The sequence below is a fragment of the Pseudophryne corroboree genome, chromosome 6 (genome assembly GCF_028390025.1).
Source record: "Pseudophryne corroboree isolate aPseCor3 chromosome 6, aPseCor3.hap2, whole genome shotgun sequence".
Classification (NCBI taxonomy): domain Eukaryota; kingdom Metazoa; phylum Chordata; class Amphibia; order Anura; family Myobatrachidae; genus Pseudophryne; species Pseudophryne corroboree.
In genome coordinates, this window is record NC_086449.1 from 731460291 (window position 1) to 731488058 (window position 27768).

The following is a 27768-nucleotide window of genomic DNA, read 5'->3' on the forward strand; positions in this document are numbered from 1 at the left end:
GTTAGGGCGCGCTGGGAAACACCTCCTAGGGTGGACAAGGCGCTCACACGCTTATCTAAACAAGTGGCGTTACCCTCTCCTGAGACGGCCGCACTTAAAGATCCAGCAGATAGGAGGATGGAAAATATCCAAAAAAGTATATACACACATACAGGTGTTATACTACGACCAGCTATAGCGACAGCCTGGATTATTAATTATTAATTATTATTAATTGACTTATTAATTGACTTATTAATTGACATTATTAATTGACGACTTCATTAAGAGATGTAAAGGATGATTTAATGGATAAATAAGCGACCTATATTTTAAAAAACAAATTATAAAACATATATATGCACTGAAACCTGCTGAGTTACTATACGTACTTTAATTGTCGTGGCTCGCAGTCCACTCCAGGAAGCAGAAGACGGGCAGCTTGTCGCACATCATCGCTATCAACGGAAAAACTGCGGCGGTATCCTGCGTGAGCTACAGCGACGCGGATCCATTCCATTAGGGGTGGGAGCATTAGGAATGGCCTGAAAAACAAAGAGAATCAAGTGGTCAGCTGTAGGATTCCAGAATATTCTCCTGTCATCAAATCGTTCTCTTTCTGCATTGTGAAATATAAATTGAGTCCCGGGACAGTCCTACGGTGGTTGGCCGTTCTCCCAGACCACATCCTGTGTGCCTTCCAGCTGACATGACTGACAACCTGTGTACAGTATGTGTAATTTCCCCACTTGTGTAACACAATACATGTGTTCTGAATAGAGATAACTTTGTTGCTCATATTGTCAGTTATTAAAACAGAACCACTTGGAATTTGTTAATTCTCCCCTGAAATCATTTGCCTGGTATGATGTCATAACATAATTCAAATGAGGACTTGACTTTTGTTCCAGCCAGAGACGCTAATATGGAGCAATTGATCCTTACTTTGAAATAATAGAATCAATTAAATTCACAAATAAACTGTTTTGATACCTCCCAACTGTCACTATTTAGTTGAGAAAGTCCAAGTTTAAGGGCTGTATCCCACTGTCATGATTGGGACTGCATTGTACTGATCAGCATGGAAGTTGAGTGGCATGCCCCATTCACCACTAACTAACATAGCAGAGCAAAGGTGAATGGGTGCAGTGTGCACCAGACACTAAGGATGGCCACTGACCATCTCACACCGTTGAGCAATAGTTTTGCAGTCGATGGATATTCACCAATGGTGACCACTGTCTGCGGTGGACCAGGCCGCAGTCTGCACATGCTCGATGGTTTTCTCCTAATGGTTAAAAACTATCAACCACCAATGGGTGACCTGTTGATTGTCATCCAAACAAGGCACCAGTTCCAAGGAAAGGATGACTAGAGGATACCAGAGTTGTATAAGGGGCCCCCTATTTCGGTATGCCCCAGCGGTGTCATCACGCCACTCCAGGACATGGCAATGCCCCCTGTCCTTATTCTCCAACTTGGAATGTTGGTAAATATGTTATATGCATATAACTGGTGCATATACTTTTAAATGGCAAAATAATGGTTTGTAACATTGAAACATACAGGACACAATCATAAAGGCTACTATACCACACTACATACACAAAAAGAAAATAAGTCAATTCTTCAAAGGTCTATTCTGGGTACAGTCTAACATATATCATAAAGATGGTTGTAAAGTTTAAACTAATTCTGGTTAACTGTACCCAGGATTTATCATTGAGGGTGGAGTCAGATGCATATATTACAGTATCTATTACAATACGTCCTATTAGAATCAACTGAAGCTCCGCCCAGTGTTCGTATGGGAACAGATATAGGTCAAAAAGCAATTTGCACAACTGCACCTGTATTTGAGTCTTCCACAAAGTGCATACTTCTGCAAAGCAGGACTACAAGCTGTCAGTCATTCACTGTTACCTACCGTGTGTTAAATGGTATCTTAAGCTGCTGTTTAAAGAGATAACTCAGCAATTTACCCCAACAATGCTATTCCAGACCAATTTGCAGCTTCATCAATTCTTTTTTTTAAATGCCTTACATTCCGAATTTTGCTTCTAAAATCTATACATCGGCAATACTTCCTCATGGATATTACACCACCCTATTTCACACTGCTTACTGTAATGCAACTTCTGCACATTTATTTATCCAATTATACAGTATTTATAGATCTGTGGGTAACAGATATATTCTCAGTAGTTTCAATTTTAAAAGATTTACAGTACGCCTGTAAAACGCAGGGATATAGATGGCCTGACTGATTACTCTGTGCTGGATAGCTATCATTTACACTGCTGGACAGAACAGCAGATTACTAGACGTTTCCTCTCACTTGTTCTCACTCTCTACTAACCTTGAATATAAAAAAAAAAATAGGTACATTTTTATAGGAATTTTTATTTTTATAAATCCTTTAACTTTTTATTTACCATAAAACAAAATGAATATAATCAATATAATTATAAGTAAATTGAACACAAAAATAAAATACAAAATTCTACTTTCCTTTGGGCCAGCGTTTCCCCAATACGGCAGGTTGAACCAAATGTTACTAACTTTCTAATTTCTGTTGCTAGGTCCTGAGCACCCTAGCCAACCCCTGAGCTGAAAAGCAGCGTATCATCCAGCTGGAAGGCATCCAACGCCCCCTCCCTTCCCTGTTTCCTACCTAGGCAGGCAGGAGATGCCGTCATTATCCTCGCCTCCTCATAATGAATGCGTGGCGCTTAGCTTTGACATCAAACTCCAAGCATAATGCTGTCATTGAGGAGCAGCAGCCGACAACTTCAAATGTAAAAAGCCACAGAGGGTAAATAAATGATATTATATAATTAATTTAGTGTTTTAAGTGTCCCTTAGCCATTGGTGCCTAGACTCCACTAATGGAAGTGCTGGACCTTCTCCGACTACAAAACCTTTTTGTAACTTCAAACGGTTATCTGGAGCACATGCTCCAGTATAACTACTTACGACGTATAGAGACCAGCTGCGCCATGCATGGCCGTAACTAGGTGTGTGCAGAAGGTGCATTGCCCACAGCACACTTGCCCTGTGGGCGCACCTTCTACATCAGGGACGTACAGTCAGGGGAGGCAGGGGAGGCAGTGCCTCCCCTGTCTAATGATTAAAATAATACAAAGAAGATACTTATGACACAGCTACTGTGTCATAAGTATGTAGTTTAGTCTTTATATTATGTTAATCCATTTTATGATGTCTCCTGCTATCATTTGTTAGAGGGCTGGAAGCGGGGGGCGGTAAAAGCCCATTAAAAAATGGTATGTAAGCGGCACCTCTAGAAGTGCCTCTTTGCCCAATCACATCTAATTCTGTGACAGGGGCGTGCTTTCATATGAGCTGAAAGCACGCCCCTGTCACTGAATTAGATCTGATTGGGCAGTGGGCAGGACCAGTCCAGCCGAGCAGCAAAGCTGTGCTCGGCACCGGCGGCAGGGGCAGATCGGCTGGCGCTGTTTGGGGCTCCTTATGAGTGAGTTAGCGGCAGCGGCAGATCGGCTGGCGCTGTTTGGGGCTCCTTATGAGTTAGCGGCAGTGGCGCCGCCGGCAGCAGGGGAAGATCGGCTGGCGCTGTTTGGGGCTCCTTATGAGTTAGTGGCAGTGGCGCCGCCGACAGCAGGGGAAGATCGGCTGGCGCTGTTTGGGGCTCCTTTTGTGTTAGGCAGCAGCGGCGGCGGGTGACGCTGGGAAGAGGGCATGACCTCTGCTGCAACCCCTGCTCTCACTACATATGCCGAGCAGTAAACTCCAGTGGCAGAGTGGGGGGTACTCTGATGAGACAACGGGGCCAGCCAAGTGCAGACCAGAACACTTACATATTTTCCTTGACACTAAGTGAAACCTGTGTTTGTTGGACACAATAATGTACAATTTTGCTGCTTATTTGGAAAAGTGGGATTGGCTGGTCCCGTTGTCTCATCTGGCGCTGCTCTTCAAAAAACCACCCCCCTTGCCGGGCAGACTTCCGCGAGCATTAGCCACCCCCCACCCCGCCGAGTTTACAATAGTGGCGGCCGATAGTGCCCCCCACTCTGCCACTGGAGTTTACTACTGCGACATATGCAGTGAGAGCGGGGGCTGCAGCAGAGGTTATGCCCTCTTCCCAGCGTCACCCGCCGCCACCGCCGCTGACACAAAGGGAGCTTGGACAGACAGCACCAGCGTGCTCAGAGGAATGTCTGTGGGCTGCAGCGCACAAACTATGGCTGTCACAAGTAATGAGAAGGGCACTGTTACAGGCAGACAGGCATTAAAGAGCCTTATCATGTACAGCCACCACATCCTATCCGATTGCAGGCCACGTCCACCACTCTGTCCAAGCAGGAGGCAGTTACGTGACCGGCGATCAGAATACCGATGCCGGAATCCCGCCCCCTTACAGTCCTGAATACCGAGCCCGCAATGTGGCTAGCGCAGCGAGATGCAAGGGGCTTCGTTCCGCTCCCCCCACCCCTTCCCTGCTGGCCATCTGCAAGCCAGGATTCCGGCGTCATGCAAACCCAACCCGTCCAAGCTCCCCTGGACCATACAGGGAAGAGACTGGTGTGAGCTACCGGAGGAGCGGGACCCATCGCTTCCACTCAGGCTGCCTGCCCATCCTGTGTGAGCCTGCTATCAGCATGGAGGGAGCAATGGTGGATGGGACCCAGGAGCTGTCTAAGAGGAGGTGAGATCCATTTTCAACTTATTCTAACTTCGCTGAGTCCCTTCCACTCCCATACTGCCCACTGCTTCCCACCACTACTCCTATCCTACCCCCCTTCTATTACTCCCTGTCTACCCCCTACTCTGCACTACTGTTACTCCAATCCTGTCCCCCACTTTCCACTACTACTCCCAGTCTGCCCCCCTGCTCCTCCTCCCTATCTCTCCAGTCTCCCCCTATTCCTCCCGTCTCGATATTTCTCCTCTCTCTCCTATCTCCCCATATTCCACCTCTCTCTCCCATACATTTATAAAAATTTACAATATATTAGCCGCCTGCTCATCATAAGTTTGATGAGCAGGTAGGTTGTGGGCAATGGCGGCAGCATCAGACTGAAATGTAGATTAGCGGCTGAGGGCCAGGCAGATGATGGTGGTGATTTTGTAGTCCGTTGGCAGGGGCAGCACCCATTAACAGCAGCAGTATTGGGCATTGGCCCTGCGGTGGTTCGAAACATTGTCGGGACTCGACGGACATTATGCCTCACCAGCCACTGACCTCACCGCACGCCACTGTTCTACATACACCCCGAGTGGACGCATTTCCCTCCTGCTTCCCTGTGCCTGGCACCCACAGCCCCAAGCTCCGACCAGCTGGAGCTTTTGTTGCTGATCGCTGTGTAGAGTCAGCGGCAGTGATGGACAGTATATCCCCCCTGTGCTGCTGCGCTCCCGCAACCCGTTCCCTCTCTGTCTGTGAAGTATACAGAGGAGGCAGTTCTGTACAGGAGCCGGCAACAGCGCAGAAAGAACGTAAACATCACGTAAGTGCCTACACAGACACTACACTTCACTACAGTACACTACACTATACTACAATATACTATATTACACTACACTACAATACACTACCCTTTATTACACTACACTACACTATACCCTAAGGGTGGGGGGGGGATGTAAGATGCATTGCCTGCCATAATGTGTAAAAGGGAGAATCTACCTGCCGTAATGTGTAACAGGGGACTCTGCCTGCCGTAATGTGTGAAAGGGGGCTCTGCCTGCCATAATGTGTAAAAGGGGACTCTGCCTGCCGTACTGTTTAAAAGGGGGCTCTGCCAGCTGTAATGTGTAAAAGGGGACTCTGCCTGCCGTAATGTGTGAAAGGGGGCTCTGCCTGCCGTAATGTGTTTCTTGCACACAGCGATAAAATGTCTAATTACGTCACTGGCATCATGCATGTGGGGTGGTGGGTACTGACACCAGGTATATGGTTGGGTGGGTAATGTAACATAAAGGAGTACTGGCACTGAGGTTGGGGAGTACTACTATAACATACATGGTGTCACATGGAACTTGCTGGAATGATGGGTAGTTCTGCAGTGACGACCTATGGCCACTGGTTGGTGGGGGTAATGCCACTGGGAATCTATTGCCTGAGAGGGGTGTGGGTGGATTAGAGGTAATCCTATAATGGGAATTTTTTGACCTAAAGCGGAGCGAGTCGAGATACCCAATATGCACATTTTGTTTTTCAAATACTGAAATACATTAAAAAAAAACTGTTGATGATATTTTGACCATGATCCCTAAATACTGAAGCCGTAAATATTCTACGTCAGCCCTGACTAGCAGCAGTGGTGTTGGTGCTTTTCACCAACAAACTACTTGTTCATATGCACGGGATGCTAGCAAGGGGGCCACTGGCAACATGGCTGCAAATATGTAGGAATAAAAAAGCACAAGAGATGATCCCAATGCTGGAACAGATATATGTAATAATTTTATTTCTGTGTAATCTTAGTGGAGCCCTTTCTAAATAAAAAGTTGACTTTCTTCATACAACAAGCCAGTTAACAGTATATGGACGATTTATGAGAACGCAATCTCATAAAATAATATATTTTCAGAGGTGTTACACCGTAGGCGGGATGTAATACTGTCTGAGTTTGCCAGAGGAACGGAATTCAGTCTGAACTTTGACTTTTTTAAAGGGGCAATCACGCATGGTTTTGCCTTGTACGTGATTGCCCCTTTAAAAAAAACGTCCGAATTCGGCCAGAATCCTGCACCTCCAGCAAACTCGGACGGCATTACATCCTGCCCGATATTTGTAAATATCGATCTTTCAAATTATTAAAACTATGGTTAGATATTCCAAAAGCACAATTTCTAAAACCTATTAATCTATTAATTGTAGGAATAAGACCTTAAATATTTATTACAGCTTTGCCCTTCATTAACAGCCAGAAATGGAAAAACAGAGCAAAGATCCCTTCCGAGATTGAATTACAGCAGTCAATACTAAATCAGTCTATAGTATTTAACGCAGAATCATTTTATTCCCAAGACCACGGACGCTGATGTTTTATATGTCACTGATGTACATTTCACATCGGTTACTAACACCTTCAAGGCAACCTTGCTGAAATATTCAAGAACTACATATATACAGTAATTACATGGATACACAGGCAGAAATGCATTTTCCACAGTATGTGCTTGAAATGCTCAGTTATTGAAGTCTGGCCTCCAAGGAATTGCTACGTTTTCAACTATTTTTCTATTTTTTTTCGACAGTGTGACGCACACTATGCTCCCTAAATGCATTTGGGTAAAATTTATTTAAAGGGGAACTGAACCTCAAAGATATATTTTTTATAATATAAAGTGCTGAGATGCCTAATATTCAGTTCCCACATGACTTTCCACTGCAGTTATGTTATACATGGATGTGAATGCTAAGTATTTCCTTTGCCTGTTATCATGATTAGCAAAGTTTATTGTTCAGCATTTCCAACCAACGACCAAGGATATGTAGCATACTTGCCTACACGGTTCCTGCGGGAGACACACAATTTTTGGGGTGTTCCTCCCATTCCCCTTGAAGAGTAGACTCCCCTCCCGCATTTTGTTGGTAATTCAGAGTTGATCGCAGCAGCAAATTTGTTAGCAGTTGTGCATTGCAGGTGTGGCAGATATAACATGTGCAGAGAGAGTTAGATTTGGGTGGGTTACTATGTTTCTGTGCAGGGTAAATACTGGCTGCTTTATTTTTACACTGCAATTTAGATTTCAGTTTGAACACACCACACCCAAATCTAATTCTCTCTGCACATGTTATATCTGCCCCCCCCCCCCTGCAGTGCACATGGTTTTGCCCAACTGGCAACAAATTTGCTGCTGCGATCAACTCTGAATTACCCCCTTTGTTCACTTCCTAGTGAAGTGGTCAGAATGCAGAGAAAAATCCAGGGAATCTGCGGTCCCTGTGGAGGGGGTGGGGCCAAATGATGCAAGTATATGCTAATGTTGTCCTTTTAGACCCACCCTCTATGCAAATATGATCCAATCACAACTTTCCCTACTAGTGAACCGTTATTAGCCTGGCCCCGCCCTCATCCCCGCCACCTGCTTCTCCTCTCTGGGCATCTACTGGAGAAGAAAGATTCAAAGTAGGTTAAGTATGGTATGTATTCATTATATCGACAACCAGAATGTCAGCATGTTCTGAATGATGGCCCTCATTCCGAGTTGTTCGCTTGCAAGCTGCTTTTAGCAGCATTGCACACGCTAAGCCGCCGCCTACTGGGAGTGAATCTTAGCTTAGCAAAATTGCGAACGAAAGATTCTCAAAATTGCGAATAGAAATTTCTTTGCAGTTTCTGAGTAGCTCGAGACTTACTCTGCCACTGCGATCAGTTCAGTCAGTTTCGTTCCTGGTTTGACGTCACAAACACACCCAGCGTTCGCCCAGACACTCCCCTGTTTCTCCAGCCACTCCCGCGTTTTTCCCAGAAACTGCAGCGTTTTTTCACACACTCCGATAAAACGGCCAGTTTCCGCCCAGAAACACCCACTTCCTGTCAATCATATTACGATCACCAGAACGAAGAAAAAACCTCGTAATGCCGTGAGTAAAATACCAAACTTCTTAGCAAATTTACTTGGCGCAGTCGCAGTGCGAACATTGCGCATGCGCAGTTTGCGGAAAATCGCTGCGATGCGATGAAAAAGAACGAGCGAACAACTCGGAATGAGGGCCCATGTCTGAAAATGATCAACATTCACAATGTTGACATAGGCACAATGTTGACATGGTTATTTTGTCAACATTTTGAATGTCGACAGAAAAGGTCAGGGTTAGTTTTAGAAATAATAACAAAAAAAGAAAGCATTTGTCTTAGTGTGGTGCACCTTACAATAAAAATTTACTTTTATTAATCTATTAAAAAAATTGTATTCTTTAAAAACTGCATTGTATTGAGAAAAGAAAGAAGTGAAAACAATGAGAATATGTGATAATAAAACGATCTGTGTATGAGGGGTGTAGTATGTCTGACCGCCGGTCAGGAGACCGCCAGTCAGCATACCAACGCAGAGATCCCGGCAGCATACCGACGCCGGGATCCCGGCGAGGAGGGGTGAGTGTAGCAAGCCCCTTGCGGGCTCGGTGGCGACCTGCAGTTGTCACGGGTTCTATTCCCACTCTATGGGTGGGTGTCGTGGACACCCACGAGTGGAAATAGTCCCTGTTGGTCGGCATGCTGACCATCGGGATAGTGAGGGGGTGGGATGTCGGTGGAGGTCATGTGACCGACGGTCTCCCGACCGCCGGTCACATGAATACCACCCGTGTATGAGAATGCCAATGCACATGTAACACTTTCTTCTAAATAGATATTACATACAGTTATTCACTGCGTCTTATAATGATTTATTGTTATAGGGGGGTAACTCAGACCTGATCGCTTGCTAGCTGTTTTTTGCAGTCCTGCTTTCACATAGTCGCCGCCTACCGGGGAGTGTATTGTACTGTGCAAGTGTGCGATCACATGTGCAGCCGAGCGGTACAGAAAGATTTTGTGCAGTTTCTGAGTAGCCCAGGACTTACCCAGCCGCTGTGATCACTTCAGCTTGTCCGGGACCGGAATTGACGTCAGACACCAGCCCTGCAAACGCTTGGGAACACCTGAGTTTTTCCAAACACTCCCAGAAAACGGACATTTGACACTAGTGATGTGCACCAGACATTTTTCGGGTTTTGTGTTTTTGGATTCGGTTTCGCGGCCGTGTTTTGGATTCGGACGCGTTTTGGCAAAACCTCCCTAAAAATTTTTTGTCGGATTCGGGCGTTTTGGATTCGGGTGTTTTTTTACAAAAACCCCTCAAAAACAGCTTAAATCATAGAATTTGGGGGTCATTTTGATCCCATAGTATTATTAACCTCAATAACCATAATTTCCACTCATTTTCAGTCTATTCTGAACACCTCACACCTCACAATATTATTTTTAGTCCTAAAATTTGCACCGAGGTCGCTGGATGACTAAGCTAAGCGACCCAAGTGGCCGACACAAACACCTGGCCCATCTAGGAGTGGCACTGCAGTGTCAGACAGGATGGCACTTCAAAAAAATAGTCCCCAAACAGCACATGATGCAAAGAAAAAAAGAGGTGCACCAAGGTCGCTGGATGGCTAAGCTAAGCGACACAAGTGGCCGACACAAATACCTTGCCCATCTAGGCGTGGCACTGCAGTGTCAGGCAGAATGGCACTTCAAAAAAAATAAGAATTTACTTACCGATAATTCTATTTCTCATAGTCCGTAGTGGATGCTGGGGACTCCGAAAGGACCATGGGGAATAGCGGCTCCGCAGGAGACTGGGCACAAAGTAAAAGCTTTAGGACTAGCTGGTGTGCATTGGCTCCTCCCCCTATGACCCTCCTCCAAGCCTCAGTTAGGATACTATGCCCGGACGAGCGTACACAATAAGGAAGGATTTTGAATCCCGGGTAAGACTCATACCAGCCACACCAATCACACCGTACAACTTGTGATCTGAACCCAGTTAACAGCATGATAACAGAAGGAGCCTCTGAAAAGATGGCTCACAACAACAATAACCCGATTTTTGTAACAATAACTATGTACAAGTAATGCAGACAATCCGCACTTGGGATGGGCGCCCAGCATCCACTACGGACTATGAGAAATAGAATTATCGGTAAGTAAATTCTTATTTTCTCTAACGTCCTAGTGGATGCTGGGGACTCCGAAAGGACCATGGGGATTATACCAAAGCTCCCAAACGGGCGGGAGAGTGCGGATGACTCTGCAGCACCGAATGAGAGAACTCCAGGTCCTCCTCAGCCAGGGTATCAAATTTGTAGAATTTAGCAAACGTGTTTGCCCCTGACCAAGTAGCTGCTCGGCAAAGTTGTAAAGCCGAGACCCCTCGGGCAGCCGCCCAAGATGAGCCCACTTTCCGTGTGGAATGGGCTTTTACAGATTTTGGCTGTGGCAGGCCTGCCACAGAATGTGCAAGCTGAATTGTACTACAAATCCAACGAGCAATCGTCTGCTTAGAAGCAGGAGCACCCAGCTTGTTGGGTGCATACAGGATAAACAGCGAGTCAGATTTTCTGACTCCAGCCGTCCTGGAAACATATATTTTCAGGGCCCTGACTACGTCCAGCAACTTGGAATCCTCCAAGTCCCTAGTAGCCGCAGGCACCACAATAGGTTGGTTTAAGTGAAATGCTGAAACCACCTTAGGGAGAAATTGAGGACGAGTCCTCAATTCTGCCCTGTCCGTATGAAAAATTAGGTAAGGGCTTTTATAGGATAAAGCCGCCAATTCTGATACACGCCTGGCTGAAGCCAGGGCTAACAGCATTACCACTTTCCATGTGAGATATTTCAAGTCCACAGTGGTGAGTGGTTCAAACCAATGTGATTTTAGGAATCCCAACACTACATTGAGATCCCAAGGTGCCACTGGAGGCACAAAAGGAGGCTGTATATGCAGTACTCCCTTGACAAACGTCTGAACTTCAGGAACAGAAGCTAGTTCTTTTTGGAAGAATATCGACAGGGCCGAAATTTGAACCTTAATGGACCCTAATTTGAGGCCCATAGACAGTCCTGTTTGCAGGAAATGCAGGAATCGACCCAGTTGAAATTCCTCCGTAGGGGCCTTCCTGGCCTCGCACCACGCAACATATTTACGCCAAATACGGTGATAATGTTGTACGGTTACATCCTTCCTGGCTTTGATCAGGGTAGGGATGACTTCATCCGGAATGCCTTTTTCCTTCAGGATCCGGCGTTCAACCGCCATGCCGTCAAACGCAGCCGCGGTAAGTCTTGGAACAGACATGGTCCCTGCTGGAGCAGGTCCTGTCTTAGAGGTAGAGGCCACGGGTCTTCCGTGAGCATCTCTTGAATTTCCGGGTACCAAGTCCTTCTTGGCCAATCCGGAGCCACGAGTATAGTCTTTACTCCTCTCCTTCTTATGATTCTCAGTACTTTTGGTATGAGAGGAAGAGGAGGGAACACATACACTGACCGGTACACCCACGGTGTTACCAGAGCGTCCACAGCTATTGCCTGAGGGTCCCTTGACCTGGAGCAATATCTGTCCAGTTTTTTGTTGAGGCGAGACGCCATCATGTCCACCTTTGGTTTTTCTTAACGGTTTACAATCATGTGGAAGACTTCTGGGTGAAGTCCCCACTCCCCCGGGTGAAGATCGTGTCTGCTGAGGAAGTCTGCTTCCCAGTTGTCCACTCCCGGAATGAACACTGCTGACAGTGCTATCACATGATTTTCCGCCCAGCGAAGAATCCTTGCCACTTCCGTCATTGCCCTCCTGCTTCTTGTGCCGCCCTGTCTGTTTACGTGGGCGACTGCCGTGATGTTGTCCGACTGGATCAATACTGGCTGACCCTGAAGCAGAGGCCTTGCCTGACTTAGGGCATTGTAAATGGCCCTTAGTTCCAGGATATTTATGTGAAGTGACGTTTCCATGCTTGACCACAAGCCCTGGAAATTTTTTCCCTGTGTGACTGCTCCCCAGCCTCTCAGGCTGGCATCCGTGGTCACCAGGACCCAATCCTGAATGCCGAATCTGCGGCCCTCTAGGAGATGAGCACTCTGTAACCACCACAGGAGAGACACCCTTGTCCTTGGAGACAGGGTTATCCGCTGATGCATTTGAAGATGCGATCCGGACCATTTGTCTAGCAGATCCAACTGAAAAGTTCTTGCGTGGAATCTGCCGAATGGAATCGCTTCGTAAGAAGCCACCATCTTTCCCAGGACCCTTGTGCACTGATGCACTGACACCTGGCCTGGTCTTAGGAGTTTCCTGACTAGGTCGGATAACTCCCTGGCTTTCTCTTCCGGGAGAAACACCTTTTTCTGTACTGTGTCCAGAATCATCCCTAGGAACAGCAGACGTGTCGTCGGAATCAGCTGCGATTTTGGAATATTTAGAATCCATCCGTGCTGTCGTAGTACTATTTGAGATAGTGCTACTCCGACCTCTAACTGTTCTCTGGACCGTGCCCTTATCAGGAGATCGTCCAAGTAAGGGATAATTAAGACGCCTTTTCTTCGAAGAAGAATCATCATTTCGGCCATTACCTTGGTAAAGACCCGGGGTGCCGTGGACAATCCAAACGGCAGCGTCTGAAACTGATAGTGACAGTTCTGTACCACAAACCTGAGGTACCCTTGGTGAGAAGGGCAAATTGGGACATGGAGGTAAGCATCCTTGATGTCCAGAGACACCATGTAGTCTCCTTCTGCCAGGTTCGCTATCACTGCTCTGAGTGACTCCATCTTGAACTTGAACCTTTTTATGTAAGTGTTCAAGGCTTTCAGATTTAAAATGGGTCTCACCGAGCCGTCCGGCTTCGGTACCACAAACAGCGTGGAGTAATACCCCTTTCCCTGTTGTAGGAGGGGTACCTTGATTATCACTTGCTGGGAATACAGCTTGTGAATGGCTTCCAATACCGCCTCCCTGTCGGGGGTAGACGTTGGTAAAGCAGACTTCAGGAACCGGCGAGGGGGAGACGTCTCGAATTCCAATTTGTACCCCTGAGATACTACCTGCAGGATCCAGGGGTCCACTTGCGAGTGAGCCCACTGCGCGCTGAAATTCTTGAGACGGGCCCCCACCATGCCTGAGTCCGCTTGTAAGGCCCCAGCGTCATGCTGAGGACTTGGCAGAAGCGGGGGAGGGCTTCTGTTCGTGGGAAGAAGCTGTCTGTTGCAGTCTTTTTCCCCTTCCTCTGCCCCGGGGCAGATATGAGTGGCCTTTTGCCCGCTTGCCCTTATGGGGACGAAAGGACTGAGCCTGAAAAGACGGTATCTTTTTCTGCTGCGAGGTGACTTGGGGTAAAAAGGTGGATTTCCAAGCCGTTGCCGTGGCCACCAGGTCCGATAGACCGCCCCCAAATAACTCCTCCCCTTTATACGGCAATACTTCCATATGCCGTTTGGAATCCGCATCCCCTGACCACTGTCGCGTCCATAATCCTCTTCTGGCAGAAATGGACATCGCACTTACTCTTGATGCCAGAGTGCAAATGTCTCTCTGTGCATCTCGCATATATAGGAATGCATCCTTTAAATGCTCTATAGTCAATAATATATTGTCCCTGTCCAGGGTATCAATATTTTCAGTCAGGGAATCCGACCAAGCCACCCCAGCACTGCACATCCAGGCTGAGGCGATTGCTGGTCGCAGTATAACACCAGTATGTGTGTATATACTTTTAAGGATATTTTCCAGCCTCCTATCTGCTGGCTCCTTAAGGGCGGCCGTTTCTGGAGACGGTAACGCCACTTGTTTTGATAAGCGTGTGAGCGCCTTATCCACCCTAGGGGGTGTTTCCCAACGAGCCCTAACCTCTGGTGGGAAGGGATATAGTGCCAATAATTTTTTAGAAATTAGCAGTTTTTTGTCGGGGGTAACACACGCTTCATCACACACTTCATTCAATTCATCTGATTCAGGAAAAACTACGGGTAGTTTTTTCACACCCCACATAATACCCCTTTTTGTGGTACTTGCAGTATCAGAGATGTGCAAAACCTCCTTCATTGCCGTGATCATGTAACGTGTGGCCCTACTGGAAAATACGTTTGTTTCTTCACCGTCGACACTGGAGTCAGTGTCTGTGTCTGGGTCCGTGTCGACCCACTGAGGTAACGGGCGTTTAATAGCCCCTGACGGTGTTTGAGACGCCTGGACAGGCACTAACTGAGCTGCCGGCTGTCTCATGTCGTCAACAGTTTTCTGTAACGTGCCGACACTGTCACGTAATTCCTTAATTACGGCCATCCATTCAGGTGTCGACTCCCTAGGGGGTGACATCACCATTATAGGCAATTGCTCCGCCTCCACATCATTTTCCTCCTCATACATGTCGACACACACGTACCGACACCCAGCACACACACAGGGAATGCTCTGATAGAGGACAGGACCCACTTAGCCCCTTGGGGAGACAGAGGGAGAGTTTGCCAGCACACACCAGAGCGCTATATATGTATAGGGACAACCTTACAATAAGTGTCTATCCCTTATAGCTGCTTATATCTGTTATTTTGCCAAATAAGTGCCCCCTCTCTTTTTTACCCTGTTTCTGTAGTTGCAGGATGCAGGGGAGATTCTGGGAGCCTTCCTACCAGCGGAGCTGTGTGGGAAAAATGGCGCTGTGTGCTGAGGAGATAGGCCCCGCCCCCTTCACGGCGGGCTCTTCTCCCGCTTTTTTCTGGAAAACTGGCAGGGGTTAAATACATCCATATAGCCCAGGAGCTATATGTGATGTATTTTTTGCCAAATAAGGTAAATTCATTGCTTCCCAGGGCGCCCCCCCCCAGCGCCCTGCACCCTCAGTGACCGAAGTGTGAAGTGTGCTGAGAGCAATGGCGCACAGCTGAAGTGCTGTGCGCTACCTTATGAAGACAGGAAAGTCTTCTGCCGCCGATTTATGGACCTCTTCTTGCTTCAGCATCTGTAAGGGGGCCGGCGGCGCGGCTCCGGGACCCATCCATGGCTGGGCCTGTGATCGTCCCTCTGGAGCTAATGTCCAGTAGCCTAAGAAGCCCAATCCACTCTGCACGCAGGTGAGTTCGCTTCTTCTCCCCTTAGTCCCTCGATGCAGTGAGCCTGTTGCCAGCAGGTCTCACTGAAAATAAAAAACCTATTTAAACTTTTACTCTAAGCAGCTCAGGAGAGCCACCTAGATTGCACCCTTCTCGTTCGGGCACAAAATCTTAACTGAGGCTTGGAGGAGGGTCATAGGGGGAGGAGCCAGTGCACACCAGCTAGTCCTAAAGCTTTTACGTTGTGCCCAGTCTCCTGCGGAGCCGCTATTCCCCATGGTCCTTTCGGAGTCCCCAGCATCCACTAGGACGTTAGAGAAATAGTCCCCAAACAGCACATGATGCAAAGAAAAATGAAAGAAAAAAGAGGTGCAAGATGGAATTGTCCTTGGGCCCTCCCACCCACCCTTATGTTGTATAAACAGGACATGCACACTTTAACAAACCCATCATTTCAGCGACGGGGTCTGCCACACAACTGTGACTGAAATGACTGGTTGGTTTGGGCCCCCACCAAAAAAGAAGCAATCAATCTCTCCTTGCACAAACTGGCTCTACAGAGGCAAGATGTCCACCTCCTCCTCATCGTCCGATTCCTCACCCCTTCACTGTGTACATCCCCCTCCTCACAGATTATTAATTCGTCCCCACTGGAATCCACCATCTCAGGTCCCTGTGTACTTTCTGGAGGCAATTGCTGGTGAATGTCTCCACGGAGGAATTGATTATAATTCATTTTGATGAACATTATCTTCTCCACATTTTCTGGAAGTAACCTCGTACGCCGATTGCTGACAAGGTGAGCGGCTGCACTAAACACTCTTTCGGAGTATACACTGGAGGGTGGGCAACTTAGGTCAAATAAAGCCAGTTTCTGCAAGGGCCTCCAAATTGCCTCTTTTTCCTGCCAGTATACGTACGGACTGTCTGACGTGCCTACTTGGATGCGGTCACTCGTATAATCCTCCACCATTCTTTCAATGGTGAGAGAATCATATGCAGTGACAGTAGACGACATGTCAGTAATCGTTGGCAGGTCCTTCAGTCCGGAACAGATGTCAGCACTCGCTCCAGACTGCCCTGCATCATCGCCAGCGGGTGGGCTCGGAATTCTTAGCCTTTTCCTCGCTCCCCCAGTTGCGGGAGAATGTGAAGGAGGAGCTGTTGACGGGTCACGTTCCGCTTGACTTGACAATTTTCTCACCAGCAGGTCTTTGAACCTCTGCAGACTTGTGTCTGCCGGAAAGAGAGATCCAACGTAGGTTTTAAATCTAGGATCGAGCACGGTGGCCAAAATGTAGTGCTCTGATTTCAACAGATTGACCACCCGTGAATCCTGGTTAAGCGAATTAAGGGCTCCATCCACAAGTCCCACATGCCTAGCGGAATCGCTCTGTTTTAGCTCCTCCTTCAATGTCTCCAGCTTCTTCTGCAAAAGCCTGATGAGGGGAATGACCTGACTCAGGATATCTGGGTCCTGCCCCGGGGAGGAGACATTTCCAGTTCCTCTGTTGTGAAGGAACAGGACAAACGTCCGTCGGTCGTCGCGGCAGGGCATACACTGCCCATGACGGCCAACTTGCAGTTGCAAAATAGGCAGACATGCTGGGCAATTGGGCATGACTGACCAATCAATTTTTTTGGGATCGGTCGGTCGCTTACACTGTACACTTATCTGGGCAATATTGCTGATATAAGGCGTAACGCCCAGATATGTGGCCCTTTTGAAGTTTAGAGGGCTGGTTAATGCAGCCCCTGAGGTGGATAAGGTTGTCTATCACTGTTTTAGGTACATAAATCCAGGGGTCATAGTAGGCTCCAACAAACGTGAACACATCCGCACAGCCATGTGTGTTGACCCTTTTTTGGGTTGCAAAGGTGGGGGATTAGTTCTAAAAGTTTGTTCTCCTATCATTTCCTGGAAACTTGTAAGGACAGGAAGTTATTGCTCATATAAAAGAACCGTTTAAGAAAAAAGTGAGTTTTATCTTCACCAATAAATGGGTTTATCAGACACCACACACCAATACCTACAGTACAATTGTGATGGGGCCTTGGGACTTGTCAGGAGGACATAAAACACCTCCTTTAACTCGAGTACAGTTTAATTCACAGCGTATCTCTCTGCCACTCATCCTTTATCACACAGACCTAGGCACCTGCTGATGATGCTGCCAGATACAAAGGCTTGATATTGATATGAGGAACAGAGACACGGGACCAAGCGTAATAGGGGGCGATTTATGAAAAGTGCAGATTTTTCTGCGATTTTGCCAGAGAATTTAAAGCATCAATTTACTTCAAGACAATTGTCAGAATCTCCTACATGCTATACAAGGCATCTCTTTTCTGTTTTGTTGTTTTTTTGGTTTTTTTTTTGGGTGTTAGGTTTATGCAGTGTTATTTTTCTAGAAAAATAGGTTCAGGAATTCCTTCGGGGAGAGAGGTGGGTGGAGATATGAGCCAAATGCCAAATGGCATTAGATTCCCCAGCGCCTTTGAGAGGGCTTGAAAAGCACCATCGTCCATATCAAAGTGTACTTTCTGGTGATGGGAAGCTCTTTCTTTTTCTGGACCCTCCAGTCTGTCCCTATACCACTGAGCTGCAGTTCTATACTGGCAACATCAGGACAGGAAAGTGTGGTGAGACAAGTCAGAGACCACTACAGCAAAACCTACTTCTAGGGGAGGAATGGCAGATGCTGCTGGCGATAAGTTATTGTCATCAGTCTGCCAGCGACTTGATCATATGCAGATATTATCCATGGTGCATCATTATTGGGGCCTCTTCTGTTACTGTCCAAGCTCAGAGCCCTTGAACATGAACTCAACAATTAAAGGCATACGAACATCCTTTTTTAGCACTCCATACTATCCAGGAGGCCTGGTGCCTAATGGGAAATTATGATGAAGATGATGATTATTATTATCATTATATTTTATGATGCTCCACAAATTTCTATAAAAGATACAAAACAAGGGCAAAGAAAGTAACATAATAACATATATACATAATTACTAGTGTAGGTGTAATTATACCATGCACCTCTTGGCTGAGATAATGGGCCTAAGGGAAAGAATGAAACAAGTAGTGGGCCTCGCTCGTGTGAGCTTACATTCTACAATGATAGGGGAAGGAGTGGGGGAACTCCAAAAACAAAAAAAGGGACACAAGGACCTAGAGTATACTACAACCTAGAGCCCTAAGGTAGAAGAGTGATCCACTGGAGAAAGTGCACTACATAAATACATTATTATTATTATTATTATTATTATTACTAGTAATCATAACACCAAGCACTAATACTGTAACACTAATACCCGGTCCCTAACCCTCACTCTTAATCCTAAAACCCTAACAATAATACCCTAACCCTTAATCTGAACCCTGACCCTGATAGTCTGACACTAATACCCTAACCCTCACTCTTAATCCTAAAACCCTGACATTAATACCCTAACCCAGTGGTTCCCAAACTTTTTTGAATCATGGCGCCCTAGAGCAGGGGTGTCAAACTAGCAGGGGTCCTTTCACATCCCCACCGCCTTGCTTACAGCGAGGGCAGGAGAGCGCAGCGTGCGCTTCTCCTGCTCCTCAGTCCGGTCTCCAGTAGCAGCGCAGGTATTTTAAATCAGGCGAGGTTTGTGAGCCAATCAGAGCGCGCAGACTGGCAGTCAAACAGGAGCTGCTGTTCCGCAAGCTCTGATTGGCTCATGAACCGTCGCCTGATTTAAGATACCCACGTCACCGGTGAAAACCGGACTGAGGAGCAGGAGAGGCACGCGCTGCACTCTCCTGCCCTCACACACAGCCAGGCAGCAGATCCCAGGTAGCAGCGGCGATGAGCACATTGGGGGCATATGTTATCCGGCACTGTGGGGACATATGTGTATCCGGCACTGTGGGGGCATATGTGTATCTGGAACTGTGTGGGTAAATGTGTATCTGCCACTGTGGGGGCATATGTGTATCTGGTACTGTTGGGGCATATGTATATCTGGCACAGTGTGGGCATATGTGTATCTGGCACTGTGGCAGAATATGTGTATCTGGCACTGTAGGGGCCTATGTATATCTGGCACTGTGGGGGCATATGCATATCTGGCACTGTGGGGCATATATGTATCTGGCACTTTTAGGAACATATGTGTATCTGGCACTATTGGGGGCATATGTGCATCTGGCACTGCACTACTGGTGGCATATGTATATCTTGCACTATTGGTGGCATATGTGTATCTGGCACTGCACTACTGAGGGTATATTTGTATCTGGCCCCCATATGTGTATCACACATCCATTTTTTGGGCACACACACACTACCACTGAGAAATTTTTCCTACTTGCACCACTGCATTGAAGTAAATGTTTTCTTCGCGATACTTGACATCTCTTTGATTATACTTCATTGTTGGTTATTCTAAAAAAAAAATTGAAAATTGCATATAAGACTCTTTCTTTTTCTTGTGGGCCACACAAGACTTAGAGCTTGATTATTCAGCCAGGTTGGGAATTTGAGTTTGACATGCCTGACCTAGAGTATCAGAATTTTTTTCACGGCACCCCTAGGTTATAAGTTTCTTTCTGAGAAATTTAGAAAGAAATATTCAATTAAGTAAACTGTGTTTATATCTTCCTTAGGTTCAGTTGTGTGGTGAGGGACAAGATTTGCTTCTGTTTGTCCACATAATTTATGATTGGCAGCCACCAGCACTGGTTTTGCCTGTTACATTGACCATAAGAAATTTTAATTGGACCTGGACCACCAATCCAAGGCACCCCTGCAAGTGCCCTGAAGCACCCCAGATGCCTAGGCACACAGTTTGAGAACCACTGCCCTAACCCTTACCCTTAAGGCGATTCCTGACCCCAATAGTGTAACACTAATACCCTAATCAAACCCCTAACCCAATCCCCTAATCCAACTCTTACCCTAACCCTAATAACCATACTCTAAAAGGGCAGACTAGATGGGCCAACTAGTTTTTATCTGCCGTTAAATTCTATGGGGTATATGCAATTGCGGTCGAATTGCCGCAAATGTCGAAAAACGGGGCATTTTCGACATTTGCGGCAATTCGATACTTTTCGACATTAAACATTTGCGGCAATTCGATACTTTTCAACAAAAAAACGGCCGTTTCAAATTCGACTTTTTGCAATTCGACAGCAGTCAAATTCGACATGTCCGCAATGGTAAAAATGCGGCTTTTCGACAAAAGTATATTCAATTGAAGAATGTCGATTCGACAATAGTGCTTTTCGACAGTCATTTTGTCAATTTCAGTCCGGCTCATTTTGCTGGCGGGATCTAATAAAATTTTTTAAAAACATGTTTTTTTTTGTTTGTTTTTTTATTGCTAATAGCATATCTATTTATATTAGAAGGGATTATGTACTTGGTTTGTCTATTAGGAGCCACAAGTATTATTTATATATTTTTTAAAAGAATATTTTTTTTTTTTTACTGACTAAAATAATATTTTATCAGAGCATGTTTTTCAGTGGGAAGGGGTGGGAATGGGTTAAAAATCCTGAAAAAAAATGCGTGGGGTCCCCCCTCCTAAGCATAACCAGCCTCGGGCTCTTTGAGCCGGTCCTGGTTGTAAAAATACGGGGGGGGGGGGGAATTACAGGGGATCCCCCGTATTTTCACAACCAGCAACGGGCTCTGCATCCGGTCCTGGTGCCAAATATACAGGGGACAAAAAACGTAGGGGTCCCCCGTATTTTTAACACCAGCACCGGGCTCCACTAGTCAGAGAGATAATGCCACAGCCGGGGGACACTTTTATATCGGTCCCTGCGGCCGTGGCATTAAATCACTAACTAGTCACCCCTAGCCGGGGTACCCTGGTGGAGTGGGGACCCCTTAAATCAAGGGGTCCCCCCCCAGCCACCCAAGGGCCAGGGGTGAAGCCCGAGGCTGTCCCCCGCATCCAAGGGCTGCGGATGGGAGGCTGATAGCCAAGTGACAAAAATAAAGAATATTGTTTTTTGTAGCAGAACTACAAGTCCCAGCAAGCCTCCCCCACAAGCTGGTACTTGGAGAACCACAAGTACCAGCATGCGAGGGGGAAATGGGCCCGCTGGTACCTGTAGTTCTACTGCAAAAAAAATACCCAAATAAAAACAGTACACGCACACCATGAAAGTAAAACTTTATTACATACATGCACACCGACACACACACATACTTACCTATGCTGACACGCCGACTCGGTCCCCTTCTCCAAGTAGAATCCACGGGGTACCTGAAAATAAAATTATACTCACCAAAATCCAGTGTAGATCTGTCCTCTTCTACTTGTAATCCTCGTACTTGGCAAAAAAACAAAACGAAAATCCCGGACCACGCACTGAAAGGGGTCCCCTTTCCCCAACTGTTGAGACCCCCCGTGACTCCTGTCACAGAGGGTCCCTTCAGCCAATCAGCGAGCGCCACGTCATGGCACTCTCCTGATTGGCTGTGCGTGTCTGAGCTGTCAGACGGCGCATAGCACTATGCCGCTCCATTATATTCAATGGTGGGAACTTTGCGGTCAGCGGTGAGGTTACTCGCGGTCATTTTCCGGGAATTCGACCACAATTGCATATACCCCTATGTTTCTATCTCTCCTTACAGTATGTCTTGCGTACCTATCATCAATAAAGCTTCAGGTCTGTATTCCCCTTTCTACATCTCTCTTCCCCTTTAACATTTGTTTAGCTAGTCAGTAATGTTGTTCTTAGTAAAGTTTGAATAATGTAGTACATGAAGTGTGGAACAGTGTGTTGTGTGTACATTAAATATTGTATGACAGGTGTTGTGTCATAATCTATGCATGATTAATGTACTATAGTGTATTATATTTCCCCTGCACTACAGCACAGTACAGTCTGACTGTCTTATGTTACACGTCTCTTATTACTATAGTTTATACAAGTATATTTGTTCATTAATAAATGGATAGTTAGATTCTCTTATCTGCAACATACTAACCAACTGTTGTACTGGAATGTCCAGGGGAGTCCCAAATTAGAGTGGCTCTCCCAGACTCCCGAGAAAGTGAGCCAACATCCTTTGTAACAGCGACTTCCCAAGTGAATGGGCAGTTCGTTGGATAGCTAACACAATGGAACTGCATCAGTATGGCCCCTGTCATATTTGTTATATACATCTAATTTTTACACTATGGGGGTAATTCCAAGTTGATCGCAGCAGGAATTTGTTAGCAGTTGGGCAAAACCATGGCCCTCATTCCGAGTTGTTCGCTCGTTATTTTCCTTCGCATCGGTGCGATTTTCCGCTAACTGCGCATGCGCAATGTTCGCACTGCGGCTGCGCCAAGTAAATTTGCTAAGAAGTTTGGTATTTTACTCACGGCATTACGAGGTTTTTTCTTCGTTCTGGTGATCGTAATGTGATTGACAGGAAGTGGGTGTTTCTGGGCGGAAACTGGACGTTTTATGGGAGTGTGTGAAAAAACGCTGCCGTTTCTGGGAAAAACGCGGGAGTAGCTGGAGAAACGGGGGAGTGTCTGGGCGAACGCTGGGTGTGTTTGTGACGTCAAACCAGGAACGACAAGCACTGAACTGATCGCACTGGAAGAGTAAGTCTCGAGCTACTCAGAAACTGCAAAGAAAAATCTTTTCGCAATATTGCGAATACTTCGTTCGCAATTCTGCTAAGCTAAGATTCACTTTCAGAGGGCGGCGGCTTAGCGTGTGCACTGCTGCGAAAAGCGGCTAGCGAGCGAACAACTCGGAATGAGGGCCCATGTGCACTGCAGGGGAGGCAGATATAACATGTGCAGAGAGAGTTAGATTTGGGTGGGTTATTTTGTTTCTGTGCAGGGTAAATACTGGCTGCTTTATTTTTACACTGCAAATTAGATTGCAGATTGAACACACCACACCCAAATCTAACTCTCTCTGCAAATGTTATATCTGCCCCCCCTGCAGTGCACATGGTTTTGCCCAACTGCTAAAAAAAATTCCTGCTGCGATCAACTTGGAATTACCTCCTCACCTGCGCATAAACAGTACAACACCCCCACCCCCCACGAAAACACAAAGTACAGCTCCCCCGTGCATACACAGTACAGCCTCCCTCCCATACCTGCGCATACATACTGTACAACTTCTCCCCCCATACCCCCCCCCACACACACACATTTACACAGTACACAGCTCCCCTTCTCCCAGCGCATACACACAGCTTGATGAAGGGTGCATTACCAGCGCCAATCATGATGGAGAAAGAGCACGGGTTCCGCTGCCTCTTGACCCCGCCGCGCTACTGTAACTGTACTAGTGACGGCTGAGCTCCACAGTAGCGCCGGGTCCCGCCGCCGCTTCACCCCGCCACGTACAGGTGATTGGACGAGCGGATCCAGCACTGGATCCGCTGTCCAATCACATCTGCCTCGCTGACAGGGGCGGGTTTCCCTTGTCAACGAGGCACTTGTACAAGTGCCGCTTTCCCCTCTGGTTTTTACTGGGCTTTTACAGCCCAGTGCTTGGCCCCGCCCCCCCACCACCCTAACTTGTTCTTATTGTTAATGGGAGGCACTGCTATCAGTGCCTCCCAAATTACTTTTTTAGCATTAAAAAGGTTAGGGTAATATAAAGAAACTACTTCTGACACAGAATATGTGTCAATATCTTCTTTATATTATTTTAATCATTAATGACAGGGGAGGCACTGCCTCCCCTGACTGCACGTCCCTGTTCTAGAGTAGTAGGATGTTTGGCTTATAAGATGTCTACACAATTAGAAGCAGTTCTTGCTGTGGCGGGTTCTTTTCATAAAATAAAACACCTATAAATCTGACTCTCTAGGGCTCTTGATGATTTCTGGTAGCTCTGCCAAGTCAACCCTGAATGACTCCCTCTAAAATCGCTCTTACTGTCAAGTGGTAAAACAAAGATACACAAATTGGAAGGCTAGCCCCAACAAGAAGTGCCAACAAGGTGTCTGGTCACAGAATAAACATTCTGCTTTGTATATTCTGTCCTTACATAATAGTTTAAAGATGGGACACTAAAAGTAATGAAAACCTGAAAAGAGAAGAATCAAGGAATCAACCTAAACAAACTGAAGTTAGAAAGATTCTCATAGTGGAATTACGTTTGGATGCTGCATGGCAACCGCTGTCATTGTATAGAGCACAATTTAAATTTGTTTGGGCACCATTCCAATATCGTTGTATTTTTATTCCTTGTACGAAGCTGCATCTGTGCACATGTTACCCGAACAAATCTCTGTGCTCTCCAAAATAAACCACAGATTTAAGGGAAATGAAATAAAAAGTGCTTACGCTGTAACCAACCACATCCCACCGTGGTTTCTCTCGACATTAAAAAACCAATTCTGTGAAACGAAAAAGAATTAAAGTGTGAAGAACATGTGCTGTATCATATATTATGTTTATATATAAGCTACTCAACAACTGCAATTAACCATCGCCTACACACCATGCTTGTCTACTTTCTGGACCAAGGGGCAAGTACCTACGCATTTTGCTTCATCACAGTCCTGCCTACTGCTCTACTGCTAGGCAGTGCTGAGCTTTGCGTCTTTGTGCAGCAGGCGGCGGGGTCATAATAACATAATTGAATTAGATCAAGGCTCCTGCCCACTTCACTAAACTAGTGAGCAGGATCAAGGTGGGTGGCCTACTGTTCTGGGAGTCCAAAAAATTCCACGAAATTCTGTTTCATACAGTATAGATTTTGTGAGCTGGACCAACACACTTGTGAATGCATCCTATTAATTTCTGGATAAATGCTAGGCTGCAACTTCATAAATATTGGATTAACCAACACAGTTGCTGCAAAACTGCATCAGTGATGTCATTACATCAGCTATAAATATCTGAAAATAGTTTCCAGAGTCACTTAGCTTCTGAGCTGCTGCATCAACATATGTCACCTCCTGGAGTACTACATGGGCAGAGTGACGATCCGATTGGATCCCCATCAGGGGGAGCTGCGAAAAGAAGCCCACAGGCTTCTATTGGGTAACGCCACCCAAAGATGATGTTACACACTGGCGCCAAGCTCCAGAATGCATCACATTTTGGAGCTTAGTACATATGGAAATGCGGTAAAGCCCCAGAAAATGGGATTTGTAGGATTTTTATCGCATTTTGGGCTTTAGTACATCCCGTCCCATATAGTTTTAAGAATATTGAAAGTCAGAAGCTATTAAAGAAAGTTCCTAGTTTTGAGAAAGATCAAACCAGCTAAGAGATGTCATTCTAAGCCTGGACTCCATGTTCTGTGCTGTCACCCATCTTTGCATATTTACAGTGGATGACATGGGTCTATAATTATGAATTGGGATAAATAGGATGTTTGTATAACTGCAGCACAAAGGAAGGATCACCACGGTGAGCAGGAACATACTGTACATCCAAACGTCTCATTCGCTGGGATAAATGTGCTGCTGATTGTCAGGACAGAACCTTGAATCATGAATATCCCACCTAAATTAGGAGAGATGCATATATCTGAGCTCACTGAATCGGGCCAGAAGACATGTCATGATGGGGGTATGTCCTCATCAGGGTGGGAGCGTTGCCATTTCAGGGTGGGAGTGCTAGACTGCCCCATTTACTTTTTACTTCTCTTTTACCACCCCTTCACGGCCGAAGACACAGCATCAGATCATCTGTGTGAACATCGGGCATTTCAGTAACCCTCAGGATGCCAAGCAAAATCACGTTGCCAGGGCCAGTGAAGCTGCATGACCACCGGCATGCCCAGAAAACAGGGCTTACACACCCAAAATGCTTCCTGTCATCGCTCCCAAATGCCAGCATGTCATTCCGTGGCTTTTGGGGCACTACCCAAAAGTCCCTGGACCAGATCCGCCCAGCACAGTGCAGTTCCTCCGCATCGATCTAAAAACATTTGAGATTTGCCTAAATATCAAATTTATGTAAATATCTGAATCAGGGTCTAAGATAATAAGCAGTTTGATGGCAAGCGTCACAGCTAAACTGATCGGCTTATGCCTCAGTGATGTCACTCATCCTTGCTAATTGTTAGGCTGCATACTCATGAAGTTTGATTGAGCTCATAAAATGTCTGCCGCCATCATGTTCAAGCAACATATGACTTTAACTTTATCAACACTGATCTTGAAACCAGCTAAAAAGGACTTTACACTGCAGAGAAGATTATCAAAGCATGTATTTTTTTTTACATTATGCAATAATAAACAAGTATATTGATTCAGTGGTTGCTTTCTAATTGGTTAACAGCAATGCTTTAGGAGCAAGCAACTGTATCTTGTTATAATACAGCCTCACGCTATATAGCTGTAATCCGCCTCCCAGTTTATTGGAGAATGCTACCCGCTACAAATCAGCACTTACATTTTATGAGGCTTAAAGCCAACAGTATGCTCATTTCCTGTGTGGAACTAGACCAAAGTCATGGGATTTACAGAGAACCCGGAGAAATGCTTTCAATTTTGATTCCTAATATTAAAGGATTGGGATTTTTTTTTTTAATAATCTTTCTCTATAGAGAAGTGACTAAGAAGAAGGACACATAACTTCAAAGTGCTGAATTTGTTTCATGAAAATATATGTACAGTAACATTGGTCAAATCTTCATAGATTTTAAAATTCTAGACACCGGATGATAGGTGTAGGTGGAAGATAGGTAAGCATGGCAAAGTCAAAGGCTTCATTGCAGCCCCCAAGCCACTGATCAAGCCTTGATTTGTGCCTCAAACTGTTCCATCAAGCTCACCCGAACTGCCCACCTCAATGGGGAAGTGAGTGGATCTGGGAGACTGGGCTACTCTCTTGGGAACTCGGGTCAACTCCACAAAAGTCATGGTCATTCTGAGAGATAAGGAAACTATGCAAGTCTTGTTATACTAGTTAACTCTCAAGTTGGAGATGTATCCCGTGCCGATATTGCAGGGTAGCCAAGGTGATCACCTCTCCACAAAGGCCCTGGCTGAGTGTCTGACATTGTTCTGATACACCTGTTCATGGGCAGCCAGCATGGAGGCGACAAGGAGAACAGGAAGATCACAAGCAGCAAGATGATTGGTGGATTACAGGCAATACAGAACATTGCTGCCTTCTCTGCCACCGATGTCAGAGACCCATCAAATCATTGGACATCGATGGCAAAACCACTGACAATTGGTGGCAAACCATTGATGGATGCTAGCCATCAATGGTCGATGGCCATCCCTAAGCTATG

The 27768-nt window shown here is 46.1% G+C and overlaps 1 protein-coding gene across 2 annotated transcripts in view; it reads right to left on the bottom strand.

The window, feature by feature from the left end:
* Window positions 1-27768, bottom strand: part of ABTB3 (ankyrin repeat and BTB domain containing 3) — a 386831-nt gene that overhangs the window by 90512 nt on the left and 268551 nt on the right. For both annotated transcript variants that reach the window (XM_063928455.1, XM_063928454.1), the window contains one exon: window positions 372-524. In XM_063928455.1, coding sequence (XP_063784525.1) covers window positions 372-524 — 153 coding nt within the window. The remainder of the gene's footprint in view (window positions 1-371; window positions 525-27768) is intronic.